General features: G+C 60.4%; 1 protein-coding gene across 2 annotated transcripts; it reads right to left on the minus strand.

Annotated features, from left to right (window-relative positions):
- Positions 1-1,110: 1,110 nt before the first annotated feature.
- On the minus strand, positions 1,111-23,100 carry Ripk4 (receptor interacting serine/threonine kinase 4). 2 transcript variants are annotated; one of them, XM_070030744.1, is made up of 8 exons: positions 22,874-23,100; positions 15,695-15,986; positions 11,280-11,428; positions 9,179-9,228; positions 6,283-6,441; positions 5,355-5,458; positions 4,136-4,403; positions 1,111-3,456 (listed from the first exon to the last, which is right to left on the minus strand). In XM_070030744.1, exons 1-8 carry the CDS (start codon positions 23,053-23,055, stop codon positions 2,297-2,299), a joined length of 2,364 nt encoding a protein of 787 aa, XP_069886845.1. In that variant the 5' UTR covers positions 23,056-23,100; the 3' UTR covers positions 1,111-2,296. The 2 variants fall into 2 exon arrangements, with proteins under 2 accessions (XP_069886845.1, XP_069886846.1); XM_070030745.1 differs by lacking the exon at positions 22,874-23,100 and adding an exon at positions 18,510-18,670.
- Between the last annotated feature and the right edge of the window lie 1,173 nt (positions 23,101-24,273).

The raw sequence follows: 24,273 nt of genomic DNA on the forward strand, positions 1-24,273 counted from the left end.
CACCGCACAGGGAGACAGAAAGAGGGACAGCGGAGCCCGGAGCGCACAGAGCCCACACCTGTCCCCTCCCTTCCCAGTGGCCCAGCGGTCCAGCCGTGTCTGGAGAGGGGAGGATGCGAAGGGGGAGGAGCCACCAGCGCGACCTCGTTCTCCAGGCTCCCAGAAAAGGTGGCCGCACCAACATCCAGCCCAGAGATGACAACATAAACGGGGGGTTCCCCCAGCACCCCAAGTCCCACTCTGGGGCCCACGCTCTCAAGTTTGGGGGATCATCTTTCTGAAGGGCCACACAAGGTTAGAGTTACACAATGCCTGCGTGGAAGGGATGCTGGGGCGCCGTTCCCCGTCCGCAGCCCCCCCACTTCCTCTGCCACCTCTTCCTCACCCAACACCCAGCAACGCTGGCTTGACGCCTCCCGTTCCAGCACAGACGCCTCCAATGTTAAACCAGCTCTGCCGCTGGCTACCGGCACTTACTCCGCCTTGTGGAGCCTGTGGAAGTGACCAGGAGACTCTGGAACGTTCTCTAGTTCTCAGGGTGAGGCTGACCACAGCGATGTTCGTGCCAGCCTTTGCCACCCTCAGTGCTGTCCCAGCAGCTTTCCCTTTCCACAGATGCCGCCTCCACCGAGCCGCAGGGGAGCGGTGAGGCTCCGGACGAGGCTCCTTCCCCACCAGAGACCCCTGCCTTCTTGCTACCCGCCCTGTGTCTACCTGTGTCTGCACTGCACGCTGATGAGCTGGCTGGACTGAGGTGGATGGAGGCTGGGTGGAGAAGTGAGCAGAGGAGCAGGCAAGAGGGTGGATGGACGGGTGGGTGGCCCGTGGATGTATTCCACATAGAGACAAAAATAAGAGCGATAAGCAGTCAACAAGATGCAAGCTTTGGTGCTGACAGGCCCGTGCAGGCTCTGCGTGGGGCAGGCATGGCGAGGGATGGCGGGCCCCACCTGCCTTTGGTTTCTGGCACTGCCGGGTTCATTCAGGCCGCGACAGCCTTCAGCAAGGCATCTCCAAGCCGCGCAACCCTCCCCGACACCTCTGATGTTCAAGAAGCAGACATTCGCAGCTTGCTTACAATAAAAGGTCATCTCACTGACTTCCGAAGGGTAGGTGCGCGTTTGCTTTATTGGTAGACAGACGCGGCCGCCCCTGCGGGGACGCAGCCCGGCACGGCACGCGGAGGCCTATTAAAACATAGCCACTTCTACGGGTTGCTATTTTCTGTCATAGAAAAGAAGTCCTTGCCCTTAGATTCACATCCACGTACACGGTACGTTAACACCAATCTGTTTCGCACACGGGGCCACACACACATTTTACACAGGAGATCTTCTACAACAAATTTATACAAGAGGCGGAAGGCACCGGGCGGGGGCTGACAGCGAAGCCACACGGCCCCCAGGACCGCAGCCGACGCCCCGCGGACAGCACCCCGACTCCGCAGCTCACATGCCCGGCAGGTGATCAGGGATCAGGTCGGCAAACCCCAGGACGCCAAGTGAGTGCCCCCAACGCGACAACCACCTCACCCACGTCAGAGATGCCAGGTGAGTGCAGAGTCGGCAGCGCTCTGTGAATCCAAACTGAAGTAATCAGGAGTTCGTAAATGACTTCTACCTGCGTCGTCGCTCGTTGCTGGCATTCCAAGCCTTTCACACGAGGAAGGAGAACCAGACACAAGCGAGCCTAGCAGGGGCGGTGCTGGGCCCTGGGTGTGGCTGTCGGGGTGGGACACAGCCAGGTGGAAATGCTGCTGACATTCCCTTCCAGAGCCAGCGCTTCCATTCACCCCTCAGTGTAGGCTGCTCAGTGAGGGACGTTTAACCGGCCTGACTCAGGTGAAGTCCATCACACGACACTTGGGGCTCGGGGTCCCTCCGTCTGCCGTAGAGGCGAAGCTCACGCGCTTGCACACCGCTGGCTGAGACCCGGTGGCTCCATCTCCAGGAGAGGGGACATCCTTCCCCAGGCTTTGCCACAAGGACCCGTATGGGCGGCCTTTAAGGCACGCAGCAAAATGCCACCCTATCTTCCCCTGGGAGGGCAAGCGCCTGGCTGGTGGGTGGGGCAGCTGCCGGGTGCCTTCGGGACAACCTGGCACGAAGCGGGCGGTGCCTGCGGACAGCACCTGCCCTGACCGACTGCGTCTCCCGTCGCCAGCCTCCGCTCCGTGCCTCGGCCCCCGACAGGGCGAGCGGAGTGTGAGCACGGCATCCGTGGTTCTGTCCACACATGGACCACGGCACGGCGGTGGACCGAGGCCCACGCGGAGCCCCGGCTCCGCGGGAGCGCACTAGGTCTTGCTGCGCCGCAGGAGCGTGGCCGTGGCGCCCGGGCTGCCTTGGAACTTGAGGCTCTGGAGGTTGATGTGAGCCCCGTGCTTGAGCAGGGTCTCCACAGTGTGCGCGTGCCGGCCCCGGGCCGCCAGGTGCAGGGCGCTGAAGCCCTGCTCATCGGACAGGTCGATGAGGTCGGCGCTAACCAGCTCCTCCACCACCTCTGAGTGCCCGTGGGCCGCGGCCAGGTGCAGGGCCGTCTGGTTCAGGGGTCCCCGGGCCAGCACGTTGGCCTTCTCCTCCAGGAGCAGCTTCACGGTGGCCAGGTGTCCGTGGCGGGCCGCCAGGTGCAAGGCGGTGCAGCCCTCCGCGGTCACGGCCTCCTTGCCCGCGCCGCGGTGCAGGAGCAGCCTGGCGGTGCTGGTGTGCCCCGTCTCCGCGGCCACGTGCAGGGGCGTCTGCGCCAGCAAGCTGCAGATGTTGACGTCGGAGCACAGGTCCGTGAGGATGCGGGCCACGCGGTAGTGCCCCCGCTGGGCGGCCAGGTGCAGGGGCGTCTTCCCGTCCAGCGTCTGGGCGTTCACGCTCACGCCGGGCTGCCTGGCCAGCAGCTTGACGATGGAGAGGTGGCCCTGCCAGGCAGCATAATGCAGGGGCAGCCAGGCGTCCTTCCCCTGCAGGCCCACGTCCACGCCCCGGCGCAGCAGGAGCCGCACGATGTTCTCCTGCCCGTGCTGACACGCCACGTGCATAGGCGTCCGGCCCTCGAAGTCCACCTCGTTGATGGACGCGTTCTTCTCCAGCAGCTGACGCGTACTGGACTCGTCCCCATTCTGGGCCGCAAAGTGCAGGGCCGTCCACTGGTCCTCATCTTTGGCGTTGACGCTGATCTTGCGGGACAGCAGGAGCTCCGCCACGCCCCGCGCCCGCCGCTCCACGGCCACGTGCAGCGGGGTGGAGCCTTTCCTGTTGGTGAGGTTGGGATTGGCGTTGTTGAGCAGCAGCCACTTGACGCACTCCTCCTGCCCGGCCTCCACCGCCAGGTGCAGCAGGCTGGCGCCGCCGTCCAGTGCCAGGTCCACGTCCTGGGGCTGCAGGATCTTCATGAGCCTGCTCGTGTCCCCGGACACAATGGCGTCCACCAGCTTCCTCTTCTGGATGTCCGCGGTGCCCAGATCTATGGGGACAGGAGAGGGGCGGTCAGGGCGCGGCTGGTGCCCCCTCGGCCTCTCCGGGCCTGGCCGCTGGCGGGGGAAACTCCGCCCCAGAGGGCTCTCAGGGGGAGGGGGGAGCAGCCACACCCCACCACCTTGTTTATTGTACATCGGGCCGGGGAACGGATGAGGTCGCAGAGGTGATCTTGTCACGTTGGAAGGCCCTTTAGCCACCTCATGGGGTGGAGACCGGGTGAAGATGTGAACCCGGAGCACCCTGGGAAGCTGAGCATGGTATGGGAACCCGCTTCCACAAGGGGAAGAGCTCATGCGGGACACAGTGAAATCCTGGCTACTCAGGGGCCGGGACCTGAGGAGCACAGTCCAAAGCCAGCCCGAGCAGGACAGCCCGTGAGACGACTATCTCAGCCACCAAACAGCTGGAAGTGAAGGTGCAGCTGAAGTGGCGGAAAGCCAGCCTTGAGAGAGAAGCTGAGGGATAGTGCCCAGGCCCTGAGTCCAAGCCCTACTGCCAGCACGCATGCGCACACAAGCACGCACACATAATTCAGTAGTTAGGGGGCAGCAAAAACCAGGATTGATACTATCAAGGCAAGAAAGTGGGTGACGCAACGTCCCTCTTCCTGCTCACTGACTGGGCCACACGCTGCCCACCAGCCCAGAGAAACAGGCGTCACTCACCGCCCGTTGAAGGCTCTCGATCGAAGGACAGCGACAGCGACCCCCTGGAAGAGAAGGCGGAGTCCACCGAGGACACCCCGGAGAGCCTCTTGCCGCTGCTGCTGGAGGACGGGCGCTTGCACTCGGAGGAGCCTGGGCTGAGCGCCTCGGGGCCCTCCAGGGCCTGGGAGATGCCCGAGTCCAGCTGGGACAGCAGCTCCGACAGGCTGCAGTCGTTATCCAAGGGCGGGGCGGAGGCCGGCTGGAGGCGGGAGGACCCTGGCTCAGCCTGTGACACAGAGAAGGGGGAGCCGGTGAGGGCTCTGCCTCCGCCAGGCTTCCCACCACAAAGACGTCGTGAGAGGAGAGCACGTTCCTCAACACGGAAACCGTAACGGAGCTCTCTGCCTGCCCTCCCTTCCCCCGGCACCGTCCAGACAACAGGCCAGTGGCTTGGGACCAGAAGGAGAGGAAATTGGGCTGGGTCCCCTGCCCTGCCTTTGAGCTGTGTTAAGCCCAGCTTGGGGTCTGCGCAGGGGTAAGGAGCAGGGTGAGGCCAGGCTACGGGACAACAAGCCATCAGAAACCAACGCTAGGCTACTGGGTGGCTCAAAGAGGTGTGGCTTGTGCCCGGTAACCTGACGGAACGCACGCTCTCCCCACATCCACCGCTGTATTTACTCCACTCGGTGGCCTGGCACACTGAGCTCCGTCTACCTGCTACGTGCTACGCCTGGCTGCCTTCGTGGCCTTATCAGGGGCCAGGTCCACCTGTACCAGCACCTACCAGCACCTTTGTCCTGACTCTCACCCGAGCCTTCCATGTTTACCCATCTCCCTGGAGAAACTGCCCGATGCCAGATAAGGCTGAGCTGTAGAGCTGGCTTATCAGACCTCACGCTGCACACCTGCCCAGCCTTGGTACCTGGAGGGCGCTCGGCTAGCCTGGCATTTGGAACCTCTTATCATCTCTGAAGTGACCTCAGTGACACTTGGCGAGTAAACCATTTATGAGCAGCTAAAAAGTGACCGGCTTCTCAGGCCGGTTCAGGTGCAGAGGACGCAGGCACCCGGGAGAGGGGCCTTGCGTCCGTCGGGGTTGGGTGTGCGCCTGCGGCTCGCGCAGCACAGGCACCGGGCGGGACAGGCCGCCCATGGGATCCGCTCGCGTGAACGGATGGGCGCAGGTCGGGCTCAGGAGAGGAAGGTTTGGAAAACTCTACTGTGGAGCACCCCCTACCTCACTCCTGGGCTCAGGGGAGCCTTTCCCGCCCAGCTCGGGAGTGGCTTCCTTCACCTCCTCCTCAGGCTTTTCACACAGGTCCTCCGTTTCAGAAGTAATCTCTTCAGGGGGAGAAAACAAGAAGCACATGATTTTTTTCCCCCCCCAGTTGTGTGGTTTGAACTCTGGGCCTGGGCGCTCTTCCTGATACTTCAGCTCAAGGCGCATGCTCTACCACTTGAGCCTCAGCGCCACTTCTGGTTTTCTGGTGGTTTACTGAAGAGTTTCATGGACTTTCCTGCCCAGGCTGGCTTTGAACCATGATTCTCAGATCTCTGCCTGAGTAGCTAGGATGACAGGTGTGAGCCACCGGCTCACAGATAATGGTATCTGTGGGATCCTGAGGTGACAGAGGATGCCAGACCCTGAGACCTGTTGGCAGCAGACAGCAAGCCAGGCACTGCCACTTCCCAGGCAGGCTGCAAGCAGGGCCAGGAGCGAGTGCCGTGGGCACCCATCTGCAGGGGCTCCCCGGGCTCTGTGGGTGCCTTCCCCAGTCACCCGCTGCCCCCACCAGCGCCCTCATGTTGAATGTCAGCAGGGACAGTCCCTCACGGGAAGACTAGACCCAGGAGAAGTGAAAGGAAGGCGGCAGGCCGCCCGGCAGGTCATCTCCGGAACGACGTGCTGCCCTATCAGAACTTGAACTTGGGCATTTTGATCTCCCTGGGCTCCACTGGGCAGCAAATACGGCTCAGGCTGGGAACCAGGGGCAGGGACGGATGGAGCTGAGCACTGGCTTCCCACAGCCCCGGCCCAGCATGGAGGGCGGAACCACCAAGGCCAGGCCTGAGCCAACCCACGTGAGCCGCGTCCACACGACCCGCCGTTCCCCACCGCACCTGAGCTGGCCCCCGCGCCTGCCCAGGTCACGTGACCAACTCACCCTGGAAGGTGGGCCGCTCGTGAGGGTCCTCGTGCCAGCACCTCTGCATGAGGTGGATCAGGTTGCTGCAAGCCCGGGGCCGGGGCCTGCAGATGGGCGGGAGTTCGGGGCGGAGGCCCTTCACCACCTTGACCATGATGTGTAGGATGTTTTTCTCATCTGCAATGGCGAGAAGGACACATGAAGGCACCGCTGCCCCATCTTCCAGGTTTTACAAACAGCCTGTCGCATCCAACTACCCAGCAGCTCTGATTGGGAACCAACCCAGGCAGGAATCACAAAAAATGAATCACCCATCCATCATAAAAAAGCCAGAAGCAGGGTCTGGGAAGGTGGCTCAGTGGTAGAGCGCTTGCCTTGCATGTAATGAGACCCTGGGTTCGATTCCTCAGCACCACATATGCAGAAAAAGCCAGAAGTGGTGCTGTGGCTCAAGTGGTAGAGCACTCACCTTGAGCTGAAGAGCTGAGGGACAGCGCCCAGGCCCAGAGTTCAGTACCCATGACCAAAAAAAAAAAAACAAAAAAAAAAACAGAAGTAGAGATCTGGCTCAAGTAATAGCCTTGAATGAAAAGGCTAAGGGTCAGTGCCCAGGCCCCGAGCTCAGGTCCCATTCCAGCTCACAAAAACAAATAGCGTAGCCGGATGCCGGTGGCTCACGCCTGTAATCCTAGCTACTCAAGAGGCTGAGATCTGAGGATCACAGTTCAAAGCCAGTCCAAGCAGAAAAGTCCGTGAGACTCTTATCTCCAATAAACCACTAGAAAACCATTAGTGGTGCTGTGGCTCAAGCAGTAGAGCGCTCGCCTTGAGCTGAAGAGCTGAGAGACAGCGCCCAAGCCCAGAGTTCAAACCCCACAACTGACCAAAAAAACCCCAAAGAAACAAAAAACCAAATAGGGTCTGTCTCTGGAGGACACAATCTACCCAGGACACAGAGCAGCAGGGCTCCGCCGTCATCACCATTACTGCTCTGGCTCCCCCGCCATTCTGTTATTTTGGCTCAGTTTCTGCAGGAAGGAGCCCAGGTGACCCCAAGGAAGCCAGATTTGTTTTCTGTTCCACTTAAACCACGCGGTCCATGCACGAAGCCGCCCGCACTCTCCCATTCCCACAGCCCTCGCCGCCCCTACATTTCCAAACACGCCCTCCGCAGAGGCAGGGTGGAAAGTTGGCCCAGCATCACAGGCCGCTGGCGGGGATCCGTCCCGACTCCGCTCCACTTTCCCGTTAAGTCTTGTGCAACAGCTGTGTTCCATCCCTGCAGGTTATTTCCATCACCTTGCAGACTTTTCCAACCCCGACAGGCTCACCAACCAAATGAAAGTGAAGGCAACACCTGGGAGCATTTCTGTGCCAAGTATGGGCCGAAGAGGCATGCGGGACGCCGGTGCCCGCCCCGAGCCCCAGATCCAGACAGGAGGCAAAAGAACACCAGGACCGCGGTGGGCAATGCAGACACCACGCAGCTGGCTCCCGGTGTCACTTCTACTGGACAACTGAATACCCAACTGGCAGGCCGGCACACACCCCAGAGCACGGGGTTCCACAGGGGCCACTGGGATGAAAGGGCCATGCGCCAGGAGACAGCACAGACGCCAAACTCTCAGAAAAGAGATGCCGGGTGACTGTTTGGATTTTCACAAGTCCCCAAGACACGCAATCTCACTTGTCCCTCGTCTGCTGGAGCCAGCATGGGCTCCCAGGCCTCTGCGGGTAAGCGGGAGCTCTACTTCCGAACCTCTTTGGCCGCGCCACACAACAGGGGTGCCAGCCAAGGAAGGAAGGAAAAAATCACTTCCCAGTGCAGCCAGAAGCCACTCAAGGGTCACAGTAACCCCAGTCAAGGTATCCAAATCGCAAGGGCGGAAGTGGGGACGGGGGTGCCCGAGAGACGCGGGGCTCTCGGCTGCGCCAGAATCCGCTGGGGAATGGGGCGGTCCACCCGCCCCCACTCCACACGCCCTCGCCGAGGGTGCGAGCATCTCCCCTGCACAGCTGCACCCTCGCGGCCAACACGGTGTCTTCACCACGACTCTTCCTTGCTTTGCTTTTTATGTTTTTGTTTTTCGTGGGCCTGGGTCTCACGTAGCAGCCAGGCCATCCACCAACTCACGAGCTCCCTGCCTCAGTCTCCCAAGGGCTGGGATGTCAGAACTGCACCGCATCAGTTTAGGTCCTTTTTTACAATTAAAGCTATATATGTATGTATTTATTGTGCTGGTCCTGGGACATGAACCCGGGGCCTGAGCACTCCATCACTTGAGCCACAGCTCTGTTCCAGCTTTTTTTTTTTCCTCCCTGGTTAACAGGGCATAAGAGTCTTACGGACTTTCCAGCCTGGCTGGCTGCTAACAGGGAGTCCAGCTCTCAGCCTGCTGAGTAGCTAGGATTGCAAGTGTGAGCCACTGATGCCTGGATTGCTTGTTTGTAAACGAAAAGGAAAAGGTGTTATCTGGAAACGTCCAGCAGAGGCAAATCCATAGAGACAGAGAGCAAGACCACCAGGAGCTGGAGGAGCAGGAATGAGGACAGACATCTGGAGAGATGAGAATCTTCTAGAATCAGAGAGTGGTGCTGCTTGGGCATACTGAATGTCACAGCATTATACACTTAAATGGTAAAACTAAGAAAATTCTAGGTGTATTTTCCCACCACCACCGGAAAAAAAAAAACTGACGAGCACAAACACAGAGACACCTTCAGGCCTGCCTTGTCCCACATGTAAATAAGACGGCGCCGGTGCTTGGTCAGCAGCAGAATTCTTAGCCTGCAATGAGGCGGCTCCACGCCCCGTGACAGGACAGGGCAGGCACAGCCCCAGAGCGGGGGCCACCGCAAGAGCTGAGAAGGCACTGGAATTACACCCCCCACCATCTCAGGCAGGGCCACTCACCTGAAAACGGCTTCTTTTGTGTCAGCACACCCCAGATCACGATGGCGAAGCTGAAAGGGACACAGGGATGTGAGTTCACCTGTGAGCTGGAGCCTCCAAAAAGACCCAGGGCACTGGCATATCACCCCAGGGCCAGAGAAATTTCCAGAGGGCGGGGGGGGGGCAGCGGAGGAAGCCCATGGTTTGTAGCTGAGATGCTCAGCAGCTGCGACTCTGCCAGTTGAGCTAGGCCTCAGACAGCAGCGAGGTACCCAGAGCAGCTCTGCAGCTGGGCCCGGGGCTCCCAGGAGGAGTGGCCCCAGCACAGGCAGGTGCTAGCACTGCAGAATAAGGGCAACAATGAGGGAAGACGGGGCTTGCTTATGGCACCGATCTCTTCTCTGTTGTGGCTTCAACCCTCGGAGACACAAATTCAGGTTCTAACCAAAACCCTGGCAGCCCACAAGGGCTGTTGAAGAGTGCACAGATGCCTGCTACTCGGGAGGCTGAGACCGCGGAGCACCGTGTCACTAGCTCTGGCAGCAGGAAATAAATGGAAGGTAGTAGTTCAGGCTGTCTGGGGCAAAAAGGGAAACTATATGTCCAAAATAAGCGGGAAAAATTGGCTAGGAACATGGTTCAAACACAAAGCCCTGAGTCCAAACCCTATCCCACCAAAAACGCAGAAAGTATTATCAGGAAACAAGTAGCTGAGCTCGAGTCTGTCTGTATTTCTTTCTCTCTCTCTCTCTACACATAAATATATGTACATACTATACATACTCTGAGTAGATATATGTAGATATCCAGAATAACCTTATATATATATATGTATATATATACACATTATATGTATACATATGTGTATACATGTATATATGTGTGTATACATACGTATATGTGTGTGTGTATATGTATATATATATATATATAAAACAGGGGCTGGGAACATGGCTTAGTGGTTATACATGCTTGCCTAGCATGCATAAAGCCCCAGATTTGATCCCTCAGTACCACATAAACAGAAAAAGCCAGAAGTGGCACTGTGGTTCAAGAGGTAGAGCGCTAGCCTCGAGCAAAGAAGCTCAGGGACAGTGCCCACCCTGAGGTTCAAGCCCTAAGACTGGCAAAAAAAAAATTGTATACACACACACACACACACACACACACACACACACATGTAAAATTGGAAGAGTACAAAATAAATTACTCTGGATACACCAAAAGTGGGCTCAACCTGGCTCATTTTTAAAACCAGAGACAAAACATAAAAGCCTTGAATCCACGCGCTGAGCCTGCCCAGGGCCCGTGTGGAAAGCAGCTGTTTACAGACACCCAAGACTTGACTTCCCACTGAACATTAACTGCTTTTTGCAGGTTCAAAAGTTGAAACTCGACTCTCCAACAGGCAGCGCATGTCACCCGCGCGATCGCGATGCGCACAAGCCGTGACTAGCCCCGCAGGGCCATCCCCGGGACGCTGAGGGCGGCACCCCGGCTTTGTCAAACCAGTCTGCCGGGAAGGCAGTGGCACTGGCGGGAGGTGGGGCCAGATGCCGGGGCCGCCCAGGCTTCAGCGCACACCTGCTCTCTCCCTCCTCCCTTCTCCAAGAAGAAAGGCTGTGCTGGAGCCCTGGGCCAGCTGGAGAGGGCAGGGAGGGGCGCCTGGACGGGTCAGGGCGCTGGTGGAGTTGTGGCTGGTGACCCCGAGCACAGGCCTGGAGTGGGCCGCGGAAGCTGCTCACCCAACGGACCCAAGGGCCACAGAAAGCAGCAGGCGCTTCCGACAGACAAGCCATAAAACCCACATTCTGCACTAACGCCAAAGCGTGTAGGGAGAACTGGCAGTTGCTCTGCCGCCTCCACCTGGCACCAGCAGGTCCCTCAGCTAGCACTGCCCACGGAAGGAAAGGTCTCCGGGTGCCCAGGTAACTGGATCCAACAGGCAAACCCGTGAGCCAGACAGCCATGGCCAGTCCCTGTGTGCATACAGCCAAGGACTGAGGGGCACCGGGCCATTCAGGAAGCTGCTGTTCTGGGCACACAAGCCAGCCTCGCTCCCCCGCCCCCGCCCCCACCCCCACCCCGCCAGGCACACGGGGATGGAGTCCAGCGCTCATACCTGTAGACATCGTGCTTGGTGTCAAAAAGCCGAGTCTTCTCCCGGATGCGCTCCGGGGGGAGGTAGGCAATGGTCCCAAACAGGCCGTCCATGCTGAGGTCGTGCGTGTGGGACAGCCCATTGACCTTGGCCAGTCCAAAGTCAGAGATCTGCAACAGTGGTGGGAAGGAGACACTGGTCTTCAATGGAGCCGCGCCAGGCCAGCGCCGTTCAGGCCGTCGCCAGCATCTGCCCTCGGCCACGGCAGACACCCAGCCACTGGCCCCCAGCCCCGCGATCCCACCCACAGTCAGGCCAGGCCTGCTCCTGGAGAGCTCCTGGCCTCTCCAGGGAGTCCTGCCTCCGGGCAGAAGCTGCAGCGGAGCCAAATCTGGGGGCATCATGAGCTGTGAACTTGCACTTGGTGGGTGGGAAAAAGATGGTGCTTTGAGGGAGGACATTGATTTTAAGGAACTAGAGAACAACAGCCCTTCTGTAAGAAGCATCGGTGTAGCTTGGAGAAACGCAGCCCTCAGTCTTCAGGCAAAGAGGACACGTGAGGAAGCCCGGGCATCCGGTTATGCAACCTGCCAGCTGGGGAGCCACAAGTGGCAGCACGTCCTCGACAGCACAGAGTGCCCGCAGAGGCTTTAAAGAGCAACACACACCTGGCACCCTTCCTCACCAGGCGCCCGCTGACTCCCCCAGACACAGCGCCCCTTGCCACCCATGCCCAGCGCCCTCAAAAGCAGCCACGCCTGCCCCCAAGTCTGTGGTTACAGGCAGGTCTCCGCTGGGCAGTGTCCAGACACCACTGGCAGGACTGGCAGGCCTGGGTCGGGAGGGCGGCCTCTCCTGGTGTAGACCAGACTCTGTGCCACTAGGTGGGATTAAAGGCTTGTAGACCTCCTGAAGGGCCCTCAACAGTCCCTTTCTCTTCCCCTTCAAGGCTGATGTATTTTTAAGCCTTTTAATTTGCTCCTGGGCTCCTCCTCAGACACACCCAGGCAGCGAGAGGAAATGGCTGAGTCAGGGCTTTGCCATGCCCACAGGGAGCCGTGGGCATCAGTCTCCACAGCTTCACAGCAGGAAGAACTCAAGCCAGTAGGTGAGCCGCTCTTCCAGTGATCCCTGAGCCCAGGGGAAGAAGGTGGGGTGAGGGGGAGAGGGCAATCCCCGGGACCGGCCCTGCAGTCAGGGACACAGACACCAAGCTGGGGCCAGCTTGGTTCTGTTGGCTCCACAAGCCCCTAAGGCCTGGGGAGGGAACCCCAACCCCCCTTCCCCACAGCTCTGGGAAGGAATCTGCCAATTCCCTAGTTTAAAGCCACCACCCTGTTCGGCAGACTCGCAAGGAGCAGGTTTAGAGAGAGAAGTACCCGCAACTGGCAAGATTTTAAACTCCAGAATGAAGGTACAATAGGACTTGACCCCAGGGCCAGGTGCTTTGCTTCTGTTCCTCCCCGTCATCGCCAGAGACCTTCAGAATGCTCTCGGTGATGAGAAAGTCACCTCACCATGTAAGACCTGGCGTCACGTGCACACCAGGGCAGAAGACGGCCTTTCCCACTCACCCTGAGCTCACGGCGACGGGCAGCAAACGCCTCGTGATTCACAAACCCGCTCTCCAGCTGGCACATGACTCAGTGTCCCCAGGAGCTCAAGGCGCACAGGAGCACTCAGAGCGTAATCCCTCCACTTCAAGTCTGGCTGGACGGGACCAACCCCGTGGCCCACTGGGGCCTCGAGGAGAGGCAGCGCAGACGCGCCAGGCCGCGCCCTCCCACGCCAGGGCTTTGCAGAGCCTGGTGTGGACCAGCCGGTGCATGAGAACCAAACCATGGTATTCCACTGGCTACCCGACCCCAGCACAGACACTCAGAGTCCTGAACAGGATGCTAATACGGACAATATAATAATAACAACAGGAATAACGATAATGATGATAATGGGAAGTAAAAACTTGAAGTAGTGTTGTGGAATTTCAGCCCTACTCATTCACGTGCAGAATGGCGGTGTGGGCCTGGGGCACGAGGGGGCGGGTGGCAGGAGAGGGGGCGGGTGGCAGGAGAGGGGGCGGGTGGCAGGAGAGGGGGCGGATGGCAGGAGAGGGGGCAGGTGGCAGGAGGGGGGCGGGTGGCAGGAGGGGGGGAGGGTGGCAGGAGAGGGGGCGGGTGGCAGGAGAGGGGGCGGATGGCAGGAGAGGGGGCGGGTGGCAGGAGGGGGGGCGGGTGGCAGGAGGGGGGGAGGGTGGCAGGAGAGGGGGCGGGTGGCAGGAGAGGGGGTGGGTGGCAGGAGGGGGGCGGGTGGCAGGAGGGGGGGCGGGTGGCAGGAGAGGGGGCGGGTGGCAGGAGGGGGGCGGGTGGCAGGAGGGGGGCGGGTGGCAGGAGAGGGGCGGGTGGCAGGAGAGGGGGCAGAAGGGCAGCTCCTGCCTGGAGATTCCAGAACAGAAGTCAGTGACAGTCCACTGAAAACTGCCCAGAAACCCGAGGCCGGGCGACACAAGGCACCTGAGCTGTGGCCGGGGCTCGAAGGCACAAACTCTTAGCAGCCGGGCACTGGGTCACACCCTGGGAGATGGCCCGTGCTGTCCCCACCTCGCTAGCTGACCGCCAGGACTCCTCACCAACAACCAGAGCAGCCCCGGCTCCTCAAAGCCAGCTGCGTCAGAGCGGAGGGGACACAAGCCCAAGCCCTGGGCACGAAGGCACCATGACCTGCAGACTTGTCAGCAGTGAGCCCTCGCTTCCTCCGCGGGCGGGCGTTCAGGGCCTGCTGGGCCCGCGCCAGGTGTGCACCAGCACCTGGGGGCAAGGTGACCTACCCGTAACAAGAACGCGGCACCCCCGGGGCGGGCCCGCACCTCACTCCCGGGATGACCCCAGAAAGGGGACATCCCTGTCCTCTGAGGCGTGTCTCCTCCGCTCACCCCAGCACTGTGTGCCAGCCACAAGAGGCAGAGGACAAGCACCCGCTGTGCTGAGGGTCTCTGCAGAGGCTCTGGGACCACAGCCGCAGGTGCCCCTGAGCAGCGGCACTGGGAGTAGGCAGCCCCCACCTCACCGTCCTCAAATCCCCTCACCTGCACGCCCCACAGCCAGCCTGCCTGCCTGAAGGCCCTGCCCCAGATTCAGCCATGGAATAGTCTGCAACCCTCTCCTCCCCTCCCCGCACCAACCGCCAGTGCCCGGTGGCGTATCACCAACCACTTTCCGTGTGCAAGCAGGAAGAGGAGGAGAGCACCAGGTTCTGGCTCCTGTTGCGTGACCCTGACCTCGAATCTACCCACAGCCCTGCTGGCAAGTGACCACCATCCACTCTAAAGGGAAGGGCGTAGCTGCCCTGCCCCGGGAGAACTGAAGCGAGCCCTGCCAGCCAGCAGGAAACGGGAATCGGGGGCCGGGGGCGGGCACATGCTGAAGAGCGCGGGCACATGCCGGAGCTGAGGGCAGCTGCCTCGGCCCAAGCCAGGCGCTACCAGTCAGTCTCCACACTCTCCACTTCCTCTGGCCTCTGCCGCAGGCTAGGGCTGACCTCTCACTGCGCAAGGCCTGCGGAGCCGACTCCCGGTGACGGCTGTCAGAGGTCAACTAACTTCTCCACCTGCAGGGCCACGCAGGCCACACAGGCCACGCGAGGAGCAGAGTGCATCCTGAGTTCAGGTCCCTAGCGGCCAGGCCCACATGAGGAGGGCGGACACGGAGTGCCGTGGGAGCAGGGAGAGCCAGGGGAGTGGGCACGCGGCCAGGACTCGGCCTGCTCTGCCCTGCACGGGAGGGAGGGGCCAGGCCTGGGCTCGCGGGGTCCTCGGGGCCCTCATGTGCCCTCCATGTACGCATCACCTCCGGGATGGAAGGTGGGATACAGAGGCGCTGGGGAGGATGCCAGATAGCCAAAGCAACACCACCTGAGATGAAGATGGCAACAGCGCTCCGGCTTCTGAGTGCCAACTCAGCCACAACAGCCTCCCACCGCAGTGCCCATCCACCCTCCAAGGGAACACAAAGCAAAGGGAAGGAAGGCAGCGCCGCAGCAAAGCAGCACGGCACGCTCTGCCACTGGCAGGGGAAGGGCAGGTGCGGGGCAGGAGCCCGGGTCCCCGACGCTGCAGGGAGCCGGTGTCCTCACGGGGACCCGAGCTGCATGAGTGCGCAGCCGCTCCCTTAGCCCACGTAGAGACCTCGAGTCAATCTGGCTCTAAGTCCATACCGGGTCTCAAGGGTGCAGAGTTCAGTCAAGCATCAGGACATGGGAAAGAGGCCTCAGTGTGCTTCCAGCAGTGGGGACAAGCTGGGCACCCTGAAATCTTTATCCCAAGAAAAGACCCTACCCTTGATCAAGTCTTTCTGTCCCAACTCCCAGCTCTATTCCTGATTCCCAGATATCCTGGCTCAGAGACCCCACTCCCCACCCCCCGGGGCACATGTGGTCCCCACCTTCACGTGGTAGTGGGCGTCCAGCAGGATGTTGGCGGGCTTCAGGTCCAGGTGCAGCAGGGGCGGGGACATGCAGTGCAGGAAGTTCATGCCCACAGCCGTCTCGTGCACGATGCGAAAGCGCAGGTCCCAGGGCAGCGGCTGGGCGGCCAGCAGCTTCTCCAGGGAGCCCGTCTCCATGTACTCCATGACCAGGCCCACCGGCTCCCGGCAAATGCCATACACAGGCAGAACGTAGCGGAACTTGGCCATCTCCATCTTCTTGGCCTCTTCCAGAAGCTCCAGGCGCTCCCTGAAAAAGACGAAGCCGTGAGGAGCAGGCAGCAAGCAGTCACCAAGCAACGGACCCAGAGCTGCTGGCCAGGACTCGGCCAGCTCCGCGTGTGAGCTGAGACTCCTGGGGGGTCTCCAGCCTCAGTGGTCCAAACCCACCTCTGCCTCAGGTCATCGTAAGGCAGAGCAAGGGGCAGTGCTTGAGGCCCCGAGTCTGGAGGCAGACAGGAGAGTTCAAGCAGGATGATGGAGGAGCCATTTACATATGATGGACAGCTGCTATTTATCTAGCAGAAGAAGCCCACTCAAGTCCTCTGTGCGAGTCCAACCATTTCTGGACCCCCCCCCCCTTGGCCAACAGAACCGTAGCAGCCCATGGCAGGGCTGAGGCCCCAGGCAGGGGCCATATTTACCTTTACACTAAAACATAAACAACGATGTGCCCAGAACCTAGTGGCTCAGGCCTGTAATCAATCCTAGCTACTCAGGAGGCTGAGATCTGAGGATCATGATTATTAAAAGCCAACCCAGGAAGGGAAGTCCATGGGACTCTTATCTCCAATTAATCAGCTGGAAGTGGAGTTGTGGCTCAAGTGACAGAGTGCCAGCTGTCAGCAAAAAAAAAAAAAAAAAAAAAAAAAATCTAAGGGACAGCATCTAGGCCCTGAGTTCAAGACCACAGACCAGCATGTACACAAAGTTCATTTTCACAGCTAATACTTCAGTGCATGAATATACCATGCTTCATTCATTAACTCATTCATTCATGTACAGTCACCTGCTTTTGTCAATGAATTCTTACCAGGGACATATCCCCTTTGTTGGTACATGGTCTGTGGAGCTAAGAAGCTGCCACACGGGCCTGCAGCTTTCAGAGCCTGAACATTTGCCCTCCAGCCCTACAGAGAGAACATCTGGTAACTCTCGGGCTGAGGTCACCTCCGTGGTATTTTTACAGAGGTTCCTGGTGTGGTGTTTTGGTTTTTGTTTTTGCAGGGGCAGGGGTTAGAAGCCAGCATGTGAGGCGGGGAAAGGGCTGGATGCCGGAGGCTGTGCTAGCCACCCAGGTACGCATCTCGTATCTCCCCAAAGCGGACACGGAAGTGCTGGGGAGGCGGCCTTAACCCAGGGATAATCTGCTCTCTAGGATAATCCACTTTTCCCAAGGGAAGCTACTGGAGCTGGGAACTGGACAGGCCCGGGCAGGATGCAGAGTCCGGCACAAGTCCCTGCGGGCAACCTCGGGCAGAGCTGGGCCCCTGCCCGCCAGGGGCTCTCCCGGGCCCAGAGCACGGTTGGGAGCATACCCTACCCCTGCTTCCAGCTCGGCCTGCTGGAGGGCATGACACCACAACTAAAAGGATGTGGTAGGCAGGAGCCTCCTGGGACCCCGCGTTTCCCGACCACAGCACCGAGTCCTCGGGGCTGAGCATCTCCAGGGAGCACCCCCTAATGGGGGTGGAGGAGGGGAGCGGCGCAGGCTGCGGGCATACCCCAAGGTCTCAGGGAGCAGACTCACTCCTGGCCCAGGAACGGGTGGATCGGACGTCAGGAATGGACCACTGACGACTAGAAAACAGGGTCCAAGAGGGAGCGTTTCCTTGCACTGTGGCCGAATGGCCAACGACTGAAAGGCGGGGCACTCCCAGAGGCGTGGAGCCAGGCCACGGGATGCCTGGCTGGGTGGCAGGGAGGCCCCTGGGCAAGGTTCCCATACCTACCTACTCTCCCCTCCCTCCAGAGCCTCGTGCCTGGCCCGGGACAACCAAACCTGCAGCCGCAGGGCTGGAGACCACCGGGAAGCAGAGCGCCGGGGGCCACCTCTGGCTTGGCGACAGGCACAGTCCAGACCCCAACCGCAGGCATTTGAAGAAAAGGCAAATCCGGGTTTGGATGCCAGTGTCAAGCATCACGTAAAGGAAGCTGCTCACAGGAGGAGGAGAAAAAGGACACACTGGGCTGGGCTGGGCTGGCCTGGGCTCCGCGCTCCTCTTGGCCAGTTGGTTAAACCAGGCCCTGTGGGGCTATCGACATGGCTCAAGGGTAGACGTAGCAAACGTGAGACCATGAGTTCAAGCCCAAGGATGGAAAAAAATTAAAAACAGTCCTTAGTTCAAGGACCAAGGACCATCTCTAACGACAACCCTAACTCCACCTGCTGTGTCGCAGTGGGACTTGTGACCCGCTGGTGTTTCTTTTTCTGTCTGGTTCAGAATGAAACCCATTGTGTCTTTTTCCTCCTGATTTAATTTTCTTTTAAAAAGTGGCCAGAGAGGCCAGGCACCAGTGGTTCATGCCTGTCATCCTAGCGACTCAGGAGACTGAGATCTGAGGATTGCAGTTCAAAGCCAGCCCAGGCAGGAAAGCCCATGAGACTCTTATCTCCAATGAACCACCAGAATACCAGAAGTGGCACTGTGGCTCAACTGGTAAGAATGCTAGCCTTGAGCGGAAGAGCTGAGGGACAACACGCAGGCCCAGAGTTCAAGCCCCATGACTGAAAAAGAAAAAAAGGTCAGAGCCAAGTGCCGGAGGCTCATACCTGTCATCCCAGCTACTCAGGAAGCTGAGATCTGAGGATATCGGTGCAAAGCCAGCCTAGGCAGGAAAGTCTGTGAGACTCTTATCTCCCTCCAATTAACAGAAAACTGGAAGTGGGGCCGTGGCTCAAAGTAGTAGAGCGTAGTCTTGAGTGAAAGAGCTCAGAGACAGCACCCAGGCCCTGAGTTCAAATCTGGAAACTGGAAAAAAAACCAACAACACAACAAGTGTTCAGTTTATATCCATCCTGCCTGTTAGGTGGCATGGGGCCAGGCCATTCTCTGGCATAATTTGGGGCCCGACCTTCAAAGTGACTGAGCAGGGGGCCAGGAGCCCGGTGGCTCATGCCTGTATCCTAGGAAGCTGAGACCGGAGGATGGCAGTTCAAAGTCAGCCCAGGGGGGAAAGTCCATGGGACTCTTACCTCCTCCGGTTAAGCACTACAAAAGCTGAAAGCAGAGCTGTAGCTCAAGGGTAGAGTGCTAGCTTTGAGCAATAAAGCTCAGGGACAGTGCTTAGGACCAGAGTTCAAGCACCAGGACCATATCAATCAATCAATCAATCAATCAATGCATCTATCTATCCATCCATCTAGAGAGAGAGAGAGAGAGAGAGAGAGAGAGAGAGAGACGCATAACCAAGGGGGCAGGTTATGCCCTCCAGTGGGCTGGAGGCATGGACCAGCTAGTATTTATTTTCAAGCCAGCCATTCGTAAGGAACATCCCGACAGTGCCCCCTTCTCCAGCTTGACGGATCGCAGGTATGTATTTCAAGACAAAGTCAACTCAGTGAATAATGCATACCTTGCTAGTAGAAACTATGAGCTCCTCTGCCTGAAGGACTAGACCTGCACGGGCCAGGGACTTGGGCTGCAGTGGTCAGTGGAGACAGGCAATGAGCACACATCTTCCTCTCCACTGTGCCAAGTTTAGCAAGTTCTCCTTCTCCCAGCCCTGGGGCCTTTCCAGAACAGAGACTCCATTTAAAAGGCTCTTCAGGTGCTGGGCTGCAGGGCAAAGCCAATCCCAGCTCGAGTGAGCTGAGGGAGTGCACTGGGCTCTCTACACAGGGGCTTGCAGGGAGGAAGCCCTGGGCGGCTGCCTCCCCCACCCCCCCCAGCCCCCCCACACCAACCCCTGCCCCAGGGACAAAAGTAGAAAACCCTCAGGGCACCCGGGCTGCTGAGGAAGGGGCGGTGGCGGCCTCAATTCAGGGCAGAAGGTCAAGGCCTTCACAGAAATTGCATCTGCCATCTCCAAGCCCAAATACCTCAGACCTCACTCTGCAACCTTTCCTGAGTTTCACCCGGCCTTCGGCGTCCAGCAGGCTGCTCCCAAGTTCTAGCCTGCAGGAGCCTTCTGCAACTCAATAAGCGTGAAAGGTGCCAGGCTTTCAGCAGTGTCCCCAGCCCCCTACGGCGATTATTATGTAAAATACACCCCAGTAGTGTTTGATCATTCAGGATGCACAGGCTGCTTCCACAGGCCCAGAGGGTGGGTGCCATATTCTCATCTCCTTGGCCCAGGTGAAGAGGCGTGGACCTGGCTTCAGAGCAGGAACAGAGAAGGTACCCTTCCTGCCCCCAACTCCATTCTGATTCTAAATGGAAAGTTGGAGGTTCCACATCTTAAAGATATTCCTCAGTCGTACTCTGTTCCATTTTCTCCTCATCTGTAGTTAGCATAGTGTACCCAGAAATGCCAGGAAAAGCATGTTGCTGATCACTTCAGAAAGGAACTTTCCATGGTGGAGGGGGGGGTGGCACTCAGCTAACTCAAGAAATTCCAGAGCTAAAGACCTTGGGATGTACAAAGCTGGCCCAGGTCCCTGTAGACACTGGGGCCGGGAAGAGGCTGAGGTGAGAGGCGGGCAGGTCATGGCACAGGCCCTGGGAAAGCACCCCAGGAGAAGCAGCGGGGATGTGGCACGGCCAGGCCCCAGCACTGCAGCCCAATTACATTCCCAGGGAGCCTCGGAGGGGTTCCCACACTACTATTTTTAAAACTGACAAGAATCAGGCTTGTCCAATTGTCAGCACTGCGCTTACAAACCCGGGGTTTGCTCGGGCTCGCCCCGACTAGCCAGGGCCCAGCTCTGCATCAGCAGCTCTCTCCAGGCACTTTGATTCTGAGCTTCCTCTTGGCTAGGGGTAAGGGGTCGGGGAGGAATAGGGCCTTTGGGGTCACCCTGTTCTCTCCTGACTGGTAAGTGTGCCAGTCCAGACCCTCGCCAGGCCAGGGGACCCACATAAGTGTTGGCCAGAGAGGCCAGCAACCCTGGACCCTCCCAGGGCACCTGGCCCCAGAAATAAAGACACATGCAGTGAGCGAGCGGGCTGTCACTTGTGACCCCCCCCACCCAAAGTACTTCGTGGGCACATACTGTTCTGCCCCAAGAGGCCTGGGCACCATGTACCTGGGACGAGCTTGTCTGCATATTCATAAGGTCTGATGCCAGCCAGGCCCAGAGTGTTTAACAGCTGGGGCCAGGGAAGCCACCCTGTGCAGATAGCCCTGGCCAGTAAAAAAGGCCTTATCCTCACCCACGGAGGTCTCTAAGCAACAGGTGGAGAAAGCCATAAATGACTTCATTCGTCCTGGAAAAAGGCCCGGACCACAGGGCCTCAAACAGGCAAGAGAAGACATAGCTGGGAGGGCCCGGGCCCCTGGGGAGTCCCACTCCTTTCTCAGGATAATGCAGGGCGGACAGCAAATCAGAAAAGTACTGGGCCAAACACAACTGCTTCAAGGTTTAGAAGCAACCTGGCTAGGCCAGGAAGCAACCAAGCCCTCAGGTACCACCCACCGCTGACAGAGGCAAATTCCTCTGCGCGCCAGCTGAGCTGTGAACCACTGAGCCACTAACCTTCCGAACATAGCAGGGACCTCAACAGCTCAGCTACCGAGGGCAACCGGGCTGCCCAGCCGCCAGCCCTGCCTGCACACCCCCAGGGCCAAGCGCAGGAGGCAAGATCCTCTGGCCTTGACTTAGACAGACATGCCACCACTTGCCTGGTTAGGGCAGAGCAGGAAAGACTTCCCCAGTTAAAGGACAAACACCTTTCAATCAAGACGGGCAACATCCCAGGTGACTGCCCATGGTGGAGAAGCCCGTGACCAGGTTCTGCAGGAAACATGGGCTGGCTGCCGCTAGGACCCAGCCTGCCCCGGGCGGTGCTTGTTTACCTACTTTCCATTACAAGAAAACGGCGTCAACATACTTGCTAGTGAACTAAGCTCTCTGTGCCCAGGAAACTATAGCACAGCAACATACCCACGGCAGAAAAAGGCCGGGGTACCTTAAAGAATCTAACTGTTGGCAACACATTCAAAATGGTGTAGATTTCATCAAAGTAACCACAGTACCCCTCCTGGCTGAGAGGTTCCCAGGATCTCCTTGGAGCAGAGAGGGGAGAAGGGTTTTTTAAACACACAGCCCAAGTGACTTCAAGCTGGTGGTGATGACCCGATGGTGAACCTTCCGGGGAACACAGGGTTTGTGGGTTACAGGAAACAGCCACCAATGGCTCGGTGATGCTGTCCACCGGTGACGGTGGCAAGGGAGTGGGCTGGGCCCTGGTCCTCAGAACAGCGGTGCTAGCAGGTCACACAGCACACCCGGACACGCGCGTGGCCACCACAGCACCGCGCGCTGGGCTTCAGAGGCCCCGTCCCGACAAGAGGAGCACTGGCCACCATGTCTGAGTCGTCGAGTAACACTCTCAACTTCCAGGCATTAGTGGCTTTCACCAGGGGGTTCGCAGCTGAAACGTCTAAGGTGACACCTACGAGGGGACCCACACACAAAACGCGGAAATGCAGGGGGAACAGAAGGCTGTCCGATCGTGGTTCCCGCCCCGTCCCCGCGCCCGGGCCCGACCACAACCCGCGCCCGGCGCCCCAGAGTCCTTCCCGGCCCATCGCCTGCCCCCCGCGGGCGCGGATCGCCGCGGCGGGGCCGCGCGGCGGGCTCGAATTCCCGGGGCCCGGCCGCCCGGATCGCCCCGCCCGGGACCAGCCGGGCCTCCGAGCGCCGTAATTACGGTCTTGCCCCAATTTGTGCTCCCACGAAAATGACCGAGTGCGTCCGCGGCCTGACCGCGCTCACAAAACGCGGGCGCCCGCACGCCAATTGCGCTAAGCCCGGCGCCGACCGCGGCGCGCGGGGGGTCCGGAGCACGCCGGGCCGGGCGAGCCGGGGCCCGGGGCCCGGGGCCCAGCGCCGCGCCCGCCCCGCCCGGGGCACCCGGGACCCCGGAGCCGGCGCCCCGACGAGCGCGCCGCGGTCCGGAGCCCGAGCCGGGCGGGGCGAGCCCGGCCCGCGCCCCCCGCCCGCCCCCCGCCCGCCCGCGCCCGCGCGCTGACCTGTCGTCGACGTGCAGGCTCGGCGAGCACTTGATGGCCAGCCACGTCTTCCAGTGGACGTGGCGCACCTTGTACACCTGCCCGAAGCCCCCCGAGCCGACCTTCTCCCAGCCCGCGAACTCGCCCGCCTCGAAGGTGCGCAGCAGCCCCAGAGCCCACGGGCCCCGGCCGTCGCCCTCCATCGCGCGCGTCTAGCCGCCGCCCGCCGCCGCCGCGGCCGCCCAGGTGCCCAGGTGCGCGCCCGCCCCGTGACGTCACGTCCGCCGCAGGCCGCGCCCCCGGCCCGGCGGGCCCCGCCCCCGCCCGGCCCCGCCCCCGCCGCCCTCCCGGGGCGGGCCGGGCCGCCGGGCGCCCGGTGGGGCGGGCCGGCCCCCGGACGCGTGGGGCTCCCCGCGCTCGCCCCGTCGGCGAAGTCGTCGGCCCAGCCGCAGGCCGCGGTGGGAAGGCCCCCGCTTGGCCCGACCTCCCCCGGCCGCCGTTCGCAGAGGACACACCCCCGACCCGGGCCCCGACGCGGTCCCGGGCGCGCCCCGCGGCCTCCGGGGTCCGCCCTCGCCCGCCAGCCGCTCCCGCCCCAGCTCCGACGGCCGGGCTGCCCGGGACTCGCGCAGAGCTGGGCTTCCACCCCGGGGCTGCCCGGGGCGCAGCCGGGCTTTTCCTCGGGTTGTTACCACACCCCCGAACCCCAACCCAACCCCGAACGCCAAACCCAACCCCAAACACGAACCCCAACCCCAATCCAAACCCCAAACACGAACCCCAACCCAAACCCCATCCCGAACCCCAACCCCACCCCGAACCCGGAGTCCGCCTCTGCAGCCGGCCTGCGTCCTTCACAGGGGGAAGGCGGCCCAGCGGGCGCCCGGGCTCAGCCGGCCAGCCCAGCCCCCTCTACAGAGCCCCCACTAAGGGCTTCCCGGGCCGGGAGGCCGAGCCTCCCCCCCCCCCCCCCCCGTCCCCGTCGAAGCTGGAAGCTGGCCGGGGCTGGAAAGTCCGTGAGACCCAAAAGTTTGAAGGAGGAGGAGGGGTGGCTGGAGCGGTAGAGCACCGGCCTGGAGTGAAAACGCCCCGGGCCTGCACCCTGCGTTCAAGCCTCAGTGTGTGTACACCCGTGCCTCTCGGAGGGAGGGAGGGAGGGAGGAAAGGAGAGAGGGAAGGAAGGAGGGTGGGAGGGAAGGAGGAAGGGAAGGAGTGAGTGAGGAGGAAGGGAGGGAAAAAGGGAGGGAGGCGAGGAGGGAGGGAAGGAAAGATGGCGGGGAGGAGGAGGGAGGGAGAGAGGAAAGGAGGAAGGGAAGGAAAGAGGGAAGAAAGGGAGGGAAGGAAGGAGGGAGGGAGGGAAGGAAGGAGGGAGGGAGGGAAGGAAGAGGGAGGGAGGAAACGGAAAGGTGTTTCCTTTACCT

Source organism: Dipodomys merriami, unplaced genomic scaffold, assembly GCF_024711535.1.
Source record: "Dipodomys merriami isolate MVZ:Mamm:240054 unplaced genomic scaffold, mDipMer1.0.p SCAF_2, whole genome shotgun sequence".
Lineage (NCBI taxonomy): Eukaryota > Metazoa > Chordata > Mammalia > Rodentia > Heteromyidae > Dipodomys > Dipodomys merriami.